The following is an 11487-nucleotide window of genomic DNA, read 5'->3' as shown; positions in this document are numbered from 1 at the left end:
GGGCGAGTGAGCGAGAGCGGGCGGGCGGGGGAGTGAGCGAGAGTGGGCGGGCGGGGGAGTGAGCGAGAGCGGGCGGGCGAGCGCGGGCGTGCGAGTCAGCGAGAGCGTGCTAGCAAGCGAGGGCGGGCGGGTGAGCAAGGGCGAGCGAGAGCAGTCAAGTGCAGCTGAGCAAGAGCAAGAACGGGCGAACAAAGCGGGTGGGAGAGTGAGAGTGTGGGCGAGCAAGGGCACGGCAACCAAGTGAGCTGGCGAGTAGGTGGGTGGGCGAGCAAAAGTGAGCGTTGGGCGAGTGCACGAGCATGGGCAAGAGCGCAGTTGAGTGAGCAGGCAAGCGAGATCGAGCACGGGCAAGTGCACACCCTAAGGGGTTCGAGCCGGCGGGTGAGTGCACGCCCTGAAGTGGGCGAGGGCAAGTGCGCTGGCAAGAGCACAACATGGATCGAGTATGGAAGGATTTGTGATCATTTCAGTTTTATGTATAATTGTTTATTTGTATTGAAACCTTTCAGTAGGAAAACAGACAATTTGATCTAAGGTGCACAAAAAAAAAAACATACTTGGTTTTAAACTTGCCCACCATTAATTTATTGTGTTGAGAAAAAAATTGAAATAATGACTTTAAAACTGAATTGAATTGTGGCTTGACTGAATCATTCCATCCCTACTAATAAAGCAGAATGAGAAATGAGTCTCTGTGTCCAGGTGTGGTTCCACTCTGCTGCCTGGGGCATCCCGGGGGCGCTCACGGTCATGCTCCTGGCTCTAAACAAGGTGGAAGGAGACAGCATCAGTGGAGTTTGCTTCGTGGGCCTCTACGACCTGGACGCCCTCCGATACTTCGTTCTGGCGCCGCTGTGTGTGGGCGTCATAGTCGGCCTCATCCTCATTTTGGCAGGTATCGTCTCCCTCAACCACGTTCGGCAGGTGATCCAGCACGACGAGCGGAACCAGGAGAAGCTGAAGAAGTTCATGATCCGCATCGGTGTCTTCAGCTGCCTGTACCTGCTGCCGCTGGTCACCCTGTTGGCCTGCTACACCTACGAACAGAGCTACCGCAGCAGCTGGGAGAACACCTGGATCAATGACCGCTGTCAAGAATACAGCATCCCCTGTTCCTACAAGGTACCTGCAGCGACACAATGACACAAGAAGACTATAGTAAGCCTTTATTGTCATTATATATGGAATAATGACATTCAGAACAGTGTGCACGGGATAGTAACAGTACTGGATGTTCAGAAAACACATTAACTCAGTGTTTTTCAACCAGTGTGCCGCGGCACACTAATGTGCCGTGAGAGATGGTCGGGTTGCCGCGGGAAATTACCCATTTTCACATATCTAAAACATTTACCATCACTATCAGCTCTGTGTTCATCCAAACGGCCCTGATTTAACACTGGATAGTTTGGAATATGCAAGATGGTAAAAGAAATATTTCTTAGATTCTATAAATTACTATTTAATTAGAATGATGATACCGCAATCCAGCCGCAAAACTGGCCTTAAACTCAGCTTTTAGAAATGTCCCTCCCACTTCAGCTGTCTCCGCCAATCATTGTTGGAGGCTTGAAAACATGTCATCAATCTGACCAATCAGAAGTGGTTAACGTCCTCACTTCCTTGTTCTGATTCGGCTCATAAAGTCTCTCAGTTCCAACTAAAATAACCGCTAAAGCTCGTGTTTAGCGGTGTAGCTTCCAGCGGGATCCGACGTCAGACAGTTTAAAAAGTGAACAAAAGAATGAAGCTCAGAAACGACAATATGACGGCATCTGCGTGAGTTTATGCACTACATCCCCCATGATGCATTGGGTTAAGTGTGCGCGCTGAGCGCTGGGTGGAGGGGGAGGGGCACGTTCAGCAGCGCAAGAGCCAAATAGGGAGAGAGATAGAGAGAAAAACATCAACACAAAATGTAAAGAAAATGAGAGACATTAGAAAAGAAGAAAAAAACTGGAATCATTTGACTTTTATTGATAGTATGAAGGAATAGTCTGCAGGAAATATTCTATATGTATATATATTCTGTATATATTTATGGCTCCACAATCAACCTGTGCAGACACCTGAGAAATGAGAGAATCTTCTCTAAAACAGAGCAGATCATCACTGACAGAAGAAACAGATTACATCCTCAAAGCTGAAACTCTTTCGTCTTTCTTAATGTCAATGTGAATAAAAGTCTTGATTTAGTGGTTTTTGCACAATTTAATTTGTATTTGGGTTGTGGTTGCAGAGTTTTGTGTTGTTCCCTTCAGATGTGTTTAAAAGGAAAAAAGCTTAAAATGCGTAGAGTTAAAAACTGAACAGTTAATTGTTAGTTCTTTTACCGTTAATTTTGTACATTCTATCTGGAAGGGATAAATAACAGCATATACATAATTTACACTTCATATGAATAAAAACATATTTACATCATGGATTTTGTGCATAATCTTATGTAGTAGTTTATAATGAATCAAACAAAGCAAACAACAACCTAAAAAGCCATTTGGTAGCCAAAAGAGCAGCTGTTTTAGGAGAAACGAATGCAAAATAAATGAATTTTGTGCCACTATCGTGGAGGGAAACGAGAAAAGAACATTGTTTTTACTTTGTCTGATAGTTTTGGAAGTATTTAAAAAAAAAAGAGAAAAAAAGACATTCATAAAAACTGATTATTTAGAAGCATTTTTTATTTTTATTTTTTTTTAATCATTCATTAATGATAATAAATGTAGACTGTTTTGACGAGATATACGTTTAATGATGCTTCCCACTTATCCCACTTACATAAAACAATGTACACTAGATTGTGGATGGACTGTACATCAATACAGACTAATTTTTTTACCTTTTTGGGTGCTAGTGCGCCGCTGGACTTTTTAAGACATTTAGGTTGTGGGATTTTTGTTGAAAACTGCATATTCATAATGAAAACACTACTGGGATTTTTTTTAAATAAAAAATTGTCATGGGGTGACTTTAAGCAGAAAATATCAGCAGTTTATAAAAAAAAATCCAATTTTATCTAGAGACTAAAGCTACAACATGTTTTAAATAATATTTACTTGGTACAAGAAGAACTGGGATTAAGTATAGTTAGAAGCAGATGATGTGAAATTATCCATCTATTATTTTATTATTATTAGATTTTTATCTTTTGAATGATAAAGCTTCCGTGTTAAAACACTTAAGCTGCAGGGTTTGAGTCGTAGCTGCAGGTCACAGAAGCTTTCTTCTCAGATTCAAAGATGAAAAAGTCCCAGTCCTTCACAGCTGCTGTGAACTCTGAACTTCAACAGGATGAAAATAAACTCAACTTTCAATGAATTATCAGTGCGTCATGATTCAATTTTTGTCTATAATTTATGTATATTTATGTTTTTTAAGTGGAAAATTGGGTTAGTTCCTGTATTTTGAACCACAGTAATCTGATTTTCTGTGCATGTTCCTCTGTTTCAGACTGCAGCCGCTGACCGGCCTGACCTCTCCCTGTTTCTGGTCAAATATTTGATGACGCTGGTAGTGGGAATATCTGCGGTGTTTTGGGTCAGCAGCAAAAAGACGTGTTCTGAATGGGCTTACTTCTGCAACAGGACTCGCAAGACAGAGTGAGGCCACATCTGTTCCCGTGTTGACCCAGCTAAGAAGTAATTTAGCTGAATGTTTTCATAACTGTCATTTGACCTGCAGCCCCATCAGTGAGAGCCGCCGCGTTCTGCAGGAGTCCTGCGAGTTCTTCCTGAAGCACAACACCCGCGTCCAGCACAAGAAGAAGCACTACAAGTCCAGCTCCCACAAGCTCAAAGTCATCTCCAAGTCTATGGGGACCAGCACCGGCGCCGCCCCCACCAGTGCTGGCACCGCCAGCTCCCTGGGGAACCCCGAGACCCTCCTGGAAGGTTCTCTATCCGACACCTTAGTCAGAGAGCAGATGGACCGAACCACCGCTGGTCGCAGCTCCAGGAGGGGGGAGAGGGAGGGAGGAGAGAGACGCAGTAAAGGGGGGAGCTCCAGCAGGATCAGCAGCCACTCGGAGAGCGCACACCGAGCTGCAGACGGAAGGTGGGATACGCCGCCAGGGTCACAGTTTGGAACAGGAGTCTGTAACCTGCAGCTCCAGATCCACATGTGTCTCTTCTATCTCTATTGTGGCTCCTTAACCAAACATAAGATAAGTCATTTTCACAACAGTATGTACTCCTGCTTCATCACAAGCTCTACACACTCACACCACAGCTGTCCTTAGGCAAAGAGCAGTCCACTAAAGGACTGAACTAGTTTTTAATTCTACATCATTGCTGTGATTATGTCTGAGCAGAAGGAGGAATGAAATGTGTTTGAAGTCTCCACCATTGTGTCCTGGTTGATGCAGGATCACTCCCGGCAGTGAGCCGTCCGAGGTCCGAGAAGGTACCGGTGGACCAAAACAGCATCCAGCTTTAAACACATTACCCTCCAGCCCCGCCCAAGACTCCGCCCACCAGATGTGTGAGAAGAGCAAGGACCCAAAGGACATCTGAGCATCTCAACACTGTTTTTGTGCCCACCTTAACGAGTTGAAAAAGCATTCAGTGAATGTTTCTCGTCAGCAGAACATACCTGGGTCATTTGGGGTGAGGTATGTCGGGGCAGAACCTGCAGGATCCAGCCCAGAGCTGCTGTTGGTTTTGGAATCCAGCTTTACAGAGCAGTTTGTCTGCTTAAACAGTGAAAGCACAAACGCCTACTTAATAATACAGTATAGTCGTCCTTCCTAGACAGTAGCACAGGAGGCTTGCTAGATAAAAGGCAGTGCGATAGTGGGCGTTCTTTTTGAGTGTAGAAACTCATTTTTACTGATTTAGTCACTACACTGAGAGTTCTTATATTGAAAATGTTCTGTTGTGCCACTATTTTATTCTTTTCAGGCTTTATTTTAAACTTTATCTATTGTTTGATTACAGTCTTATAAAAATGAGCTTCATTTTTTTGCTACTTGGTTTTGTTAATTTTTTTTTGTTCACTGGTGACTTAAAAACATGGTTGAGGGTGTTTAGCTCCTATGCTTGAAGTTGGATGTTTTTCTTCAGGATCACACCTGATCCAGGTAATCAGAGGAGAATCAGCCTCCTTTGTAGGGCTGGATATGCTCATCCCTGACCTATAGTTGTGGGATGTCCCTGAATCTTGATTTAAATCGAATGGGAGCAGATCAACTGGAGTTTTACTAATGCAACCGATAAAACAAACCTAGCAGTTTTTGCACTATTTGACACTCAAAGCACAAACCACTGATAAAGATGTCTTAAAGATACGTGATCATTAAATGTGTGGGAGTTTTTTTATATGAATCTTCTCTCGTTTCCAGAAACTTGTTGACCTTCCAGTCTGGGAATCTTAAATAAAGGGAATCTTTCTGTTTTCTTAATGTGTACTATTTTACATTTCTGTTTCATGGAATATGCTTTTGTTAATGATATATCTGAGAATAGGGCAACAAATTCTGTATTCACTTTTCTGAGAAGCTTTTCCTGTGCTTTTTTATACAGATTTTGTACCGGTCCTGGTTGACAAATTGAAATAAAACTGCTGTATTTATTGTGTCAGTGACTTAGTTATTATCAAATCAATGGAATTTTCCCTAAAGAAAAGCCCTAAATTATAATCCAAATGTTATTCTAGTGTCAGAAAGATAAACATCTTTGTTTTTCAATGAATCTTGTGGATGATATTGTGTATCTTTGGATACCTGTGATCATTAGTTTACCAGGTGAGTTGAATTAAAGCAGTGTTTCTCAAATGGTGGGGCTGGAAATTAGCAGCAGATAAGGCAGGATTTCTGGAAAACCTACAGGAAGCTGGCCCTCGAGGCCTGGATTTGGGCCTCTCTGCTGTAGGTTTTCCAGAAATCCTACCTTATCTGCTGCTAATTTCCAGAATCAGGTATGTTTAGCCAATAAGGAGCTTCAATGGAAGGTTGGTTGGAAAACATGTAGGACACCGGCCCTCGAGGCCTGGATTTGAATACCCCTGGTATAAAGGAAGAGAATCTGCAGGAAATCATTCTCTAGAACTCCACTACCAACCTGCAGAATCTTCTTTAACAGAGCAGGTCATTAAGAAACCAGATTACATCCTCAAAGCTGAGACTCTTTTGTCTTTCTTAATGTTATTGTGAATAAAAGTCTGCTGGGTTTGCAAACTTTTGTATTTGGTTGTGGTTGCAGAGTTTTGTGTTGTTCACTTCAAATGTGTTTAGAAGGAAAAAAGCTTAAAATATAAAGAGTTAAAAATGGAATAGTTAATAACTAGTATTTTTTCATTTATTTTGTACATTTTATCTGGAAGTGATAAACAACAGCATATATAATATACACTTTATATGAATAAAAACATGTTTACATTAGTTATGGATATTGTGCATAATCCTCCAGAGTAGTTGATAATAAATTAAATAAAGCAAAAACTAACCTAAGAATCCATTTGGTAGCAGAAAGAGCCGCTGTTTACAGTGAACCAAAGAACTGAATCTCTGAGAAAAGACAGAATTCATCACTACTGTGAAGGGAAAAAAGGAAGATTGTTGTTTTTATTTTTTCTGAAAGTTTTAAAAGTACTCTTAAAAAAAGGAAGAAAAGAAATAAATAGAAATTAATGGGGTGGCGCAGTGGTTAGCGCTCTTGCCTCACAGCGAGAAGGCCCCGGTTCGACTCCCGGTTGGGACCTTTCTGTGTGGAGTTTGCATGTTCTCCCCGTGCATGCGTGGGTTTTCACCGGGGACTCCGGCTTCCTCCCACCGTCCAAAAACATGCTTCATAGGTTCATTGGTGACTCTAAATTGCCCCTAGGTGTGTATGTGAGAGTGGATGTGTGTGTGAGAGAAAATAATTGAGAAACACTGAATTAAAGGGAAAAGATGTTCCACATTATGAAGTAGACCAATACTTTAAGCAATATGCGAAAGAAAAATGATCTGTGAAGGAACCACACTGGATTAATAAATCCTGCTGTCTATGTAAGTTCAGCAAGCAGCCAACTGAGTCCGGTCCCTTCACATTTATACGCTTTAAAAAAATCAAACAATGTGACTTCCTGGATTCTTTTTTTCATTCTTTCTTACAGTTAAAATGTATGGAGAGAAAATAAAGTCAGGTTTGTGTGTGTGTATTCTTGATTTGTAACTCGTGTAATAAATTATGTGTATAGGTACAAAAATTAAATTAAAAAAATACAATTTACACATGCACACATTAAAATTACAGTATTAAAGTTACACACAAATCAGGAATTACACGCACAAATCCAAAGTTGCGCACAACTGAAGAGTTATACATCCACAAATCTAAAGTTACACACAAATCAACACTGCGAACAAATCCAAAATTACACATCCACAAATTCATAGTCACGCACAATTGAAGACTTACAGACACATAAATCTAAAGTTACACACAAATCTAAAGTTACACACAGATCCAAAGTTACACACAAATCAAGAATTACACATGAATAAATCAAAACTTATTTCTCTCCATATCTATGATGAACATTATATTTTATTACATTTTATTTTATTTTTTTAAAGTACAAAATAAAAGTAATACATTCAAAAAGTATCTTGACATTTTATTTTGACTCTGATCTGGAATACAAAGCTTTCTGACGGATTGGAGCAAACCATCTCACCGGGTCATTTTTGACCCACCATCATTTTAGGGTTTAAACCAAAATCCCAGCTCTGTTCTACAATCTTTACCTCAAATTCAGCAACAAGATTGGATCACATTTGCTTAGATTTTAGTTAATTATAAGATTCAGCAAATCTCAACCACATATGTGATTTTCCTCCTCTGAGTTTATGAATTTGAGTTTTTAGACCTTTTTCCTGCACATCCCTCCAGCATGACCCTTCATGCTGCTGCACAGTGGACACAGTGTTCCTGCACCAACCTGAGAGGGATGTCTTCACACTACAGTTCCTCTGGCTCCGTCCTTCCCTCCTCCAGCAGTTCCAGTCAAACCTTCCCCTCCCTGCCATCCTTCAGACGGAGTTCTCTGCTGCTGCCTGCAGGATGACGCCTCTCTGCCCCCGTCTGCTGATTCTGCTCTGCCTGGTTCTACCTCTGCACGGCCAGGAGAAGGGGAGAAGCAGAGGGTACCGAAAAGATCCGGACGCTGACAAGGTAAGAACATCATCAGCAGCTCCTGAAGAGGTCAGTTTGCAAAGGAAACAGAAATAAGTTTTAGTCTAAAATAATAGGAAAAGCTGTAACTGATATATTCCTCGTCAGTAAAAGAAAAACAAAGCAGGAAGTTACAGTCTGGCTCACACCGTCTGTCTGTTTCTCCAAGAAGTTTTTTATTTTTTCTTTGTCTGAGAAAAAGAGATCTGGTTGTGTGTATTCAGTAGCAGCTGAGTTATACAATAAAATCATGTGGTTTGTAGTTTTGTGGTGAGGTGAGAAAACAAAGAAATGTGAAACGTGTGTTTTTCAGCCCATTTTTGTTCTGTTTTTCTGTTTTCTCTGAAATGTGTTTAACCTCTTCAACAATAAGCAGTTACTTAACGTGAAGCACATTTATCCTCCATTTATGTTTAGTGTAGTGGACACCAGTCAGAGAACTCTAAAAACACTCATTTTTGAGAATATAACTTTAAATTCCTGTTTTGTGTCAAATGGGTTTCTTTTAAATAGATGGAAAACTCTTGAGCTTTGTCTCTTTGGTTGCTTGAAATGCAGCTTTGCTCTGCAGGAAAAATGCAACTGTTATTGATCCACTCTTCACAAGAGACAGTGAAATAGCTTAAAAAAATATAGAAAAACTAAACTTGCAATGAAATCCACAGATTTAGATAGGGCCAAACTGAGGTCTAATATGAAAGTGGGGTGTGTTTTTTTCTTTTTTTTTTTTTTTAAGCAGACAGAGGTTCCATTTATTAGTCCACTTCGAAAGCTCTCAAAACATCCAAACTTCCTCGATGAATGTCAGCTAAGTTTCAAGACTCATGCTGTGACCCTCCCCATCTGAACACCCATAATTCAGTCGGTTAATGAGCGGATCATATTTGCTGATCCAGAGTTTCATTAAATACTCTCCAGTTTCCCTCAGATGATGTCAGGTTTAATGACTCCTGCAGACTCCCACACATCTGTTGCAGAGCAGATGAAATTTGAATTTACTTTTCAGATTGAAGCAACATGTTGAAGCTGAAGTAAGAGCTCTTTGTTCTCCTTTCTACTGCTTTTTTTGCTAGAATCCCTTTGGACTTCCTGTGACTGCTCTACAGCTGGAAGTTCCCAAACGTCTGCGTGTTACTTTTAGTCATTCAGGCTGAGGGAATAATTTAATAGTTTAGTACCAAAGACCAAATTTTCCCAAATAAAAAGCTATAACTCCCATGTGTCAAAGTAAGGCCCAGGGGCCGGATCCGACCCTCTGGGTATTCTATCAGGCCCTCCAGATCATTGTAATTTGTTGTTATTAATGACCGATGTTGTCTTGCTCTCATTTCTAACTTGTATAATTTTGACAAAATACCTTTTTATGGAGAATATAATATTGGAAGATATTTAAGGTTTAAGATGATTTATTCTATAATAATATTCCTGCCTTTTTATTTTTCATAGTTATGCTAAAAAGTTACAGTTTTAAAATTGTAAAAATGTGTATTCTGCTAGCTTTTTTTGACTATTTTGGCATTTACTAAGATTTTTTAGGCTATTTTGGAGTTTATCTAATATTTCAGCTACATGCTAGCTGTTTTGGCTAATTTAGGATTTTTTTTGTTTAGGCTTTTTGGGAGTAAAACTAGCATTTTAGCTGCATGGTAGCCATTTTGGCTGATTTATTCTTTTTTTTTTTTTTCTTAGGCTATTTTGGAGTTCGACTAATATTTACACCCTAGCTGCATTGCCTAATAGGCTTTTTACAGTTTTAGGCTAATTTGAAGAATGCTGTTTTTTTTAGCTACATGTTAGCTGTTTTGGCTAATTTAGGCTTTTTCTTTAAAAAGATTTTTAGGCTGTTTTGGAGTTAGGCTAACATTTACACCCTAGTTTTTTGGCTAATCAAGCCATTTTTTTTGTTTGTTTTTTAAGGTATTTTGAAGAATAGCTGTTTTTTACGCTAGATGCTAGCTGCTATGGCTAACCTAATTATTTTAGGCTAAATTTGGCATTTAACTAATATTTTAGCTGGCTATCAGCTTCAGCATTTTTAGCAATCAATTTCAGCATCTTCAGCTCTCAGCACTAGTATCTTTCGCAACCAAATTCAGCTAACAGCATTCACTCTAGCATATCTCCAGGTAATGCTTTATATCTAGTTCATAGTTACGTTGAAAAGTTAGGTTTTAAAAGTTTTTAAAAAATTAGTTTTAGAGTGTTCAATAAATGTGTTTTGGATTTTGGCCCCTTGTGTGATTGAGTTTGACCTCCCTGCTATAACTGCATCTAAAAACAGCTGCAACAGTCCGAGGTCAAACTGCAATCAGACGGTCACTACGTTTTATCAAGAAACACTAACTTCTGCAGCTCCACACTTTGTAGCTCTTTGCAAGCGGATGCTGTGTGTGAGTCAGCGTGACTAACATGCAGCATCTGATAAACATAGCGAAGGATGCAGCCGGACAGTGAGTCACAGTGGAACAGACGTCTTGTAATTTATGCGTCCACCTTCAGAGGCTTCAGTCTCTTGTTATTTTGAATCAGCATCATTGTGATTTCTCTTTTTTTCTCTCCATTCGACGTGTCTGTTTATGTGTGGGTGTGTTCTGCATGCAGACTAAATGTGGACAGAAATAAATAAAAACCTGAAAGAGGAACCGTGGCAGTAGCTGGTGTTCTTGCATCAATCTCCTGCTCCTTCTTTATTTGCAGTTTGGCAGCTGTCTGCAGGGTCCAGCAGGAACCCCTGGCAGAGATGGTAACCCTGGAGCCAACGGCATTCCAGGGACCCCGGGCATCCCCGGTCGAGACGGGCTCAAGGGGGAAAAAGGCGAATGTGTGAGTGAAGTGTTTGAAGAGCCCTGGAGACCCAACTACAAACAATGTGCCTGGAACTCCCTGAATTATGGGATCGATTTGGGTAAAATAGCTGTAAGTCTCTCACTGGTACCAACTCACTACGTTTGACCCGTCCAGAAGAAAACTTCCTCACGTTGTTCTGCAGGACTGCACGTTCACTAAGCTGCGTTCAGAGAGTGCCCTCAGAGTGCTGTTCACCGGCTCCTTGAGACTCAAGTGTAAGGAGGCGTGCTGTCAGAGGTGGTATTTCACCTTCGATGGAGCGGAGTGCACAGGACCTCTGCCAGTGGAGTCCATCATCTACTTGAACCAGGGAAGCCCAGAGCTCAACTCCACCATCAACATCCACAGAACCTCCTCAGGTACCGACTCACCTGTTCCCATGTGTGTGAGAACAACTCTTCTTAACCAGAAATGCTTTTAGCCATAGTTCATTTAGAGTCATAGAAGTTGTACAGATGGATCGCTTCAGGGTTGGGTTTAAGTCTGCAAC

The 11487-nt window shown here is 40.7% G+C and overlaps 2 protein-coding genes across 2 annotated transcripts in view; both read left to right on the top strand.

Moving 5' to 3' along the window:
* LOC112143539 (frizzled-6) overlaps positions 1-5577 on the top strand; it is an 18883-nt gene extending 13306 nt beyond the window's left edge. Inside the window, exons 5-8 of the mRNA XM_024267587.2 lie at positions 703-1122; positions 3448-3596; positions 3679-4050; positions 4361-5577. Coding sequence (XP_024123355.1) covers positions 703-1122; positions 3448-3596; positions 3679-4050; positions 4361-4508 — 1089 coding nt within the window. The 3' untranslated portion in view covers positions 4509-5577. The remainder of the gene's footprint in view (positions 1-702; positions 1123-3447; positions 3597-3678; positions 4051-4360) is intronic.
* A 2398-nt stretch (positions 5578-7975) lies between these two features.
* Positions 7976-11487, top strand: part of LOC112143567 (collagen triple helix repeat-containing protein 1) — a 4798-nt gene continuing 1286 nt past the window's right edge. Inside the window, exons 1-3 of the mRNA XM_024267626.2 lie at positions 7976-8150; positions 10848-11066; positions 11140-11356. Of these exons, the coding sequence (XP_024123394.1) occupies positions 8040-8150; positions 10848-11066; positions 11140-11356 (547 nt within the window). The 5' untranslated portion in view covers positions 7976-8039. The remainder of the gene's footprint in view (positions 8151-10847; positions 11067-11139; positions 11357-11487) is intronic.

Source organism: Oryzias melastigma, linkage group LG16, assembly GCF_002922805.2.
Source record: "Oryzias melastigma strain HK-1 linkage group LG16, ASM292280v2, whole genome shotgun sequence".
NCBI classification, from domain to species: domain Eukaryota; kingdom Metazoa; phylum Chordata; class Actinopteri; order Beloniformes; family Adrianichthyidae; genus Oryzias; species Oryzias melastigma.
This window is presented reverse-complemented; position numbering and strand designations above follow the sequence as displayed.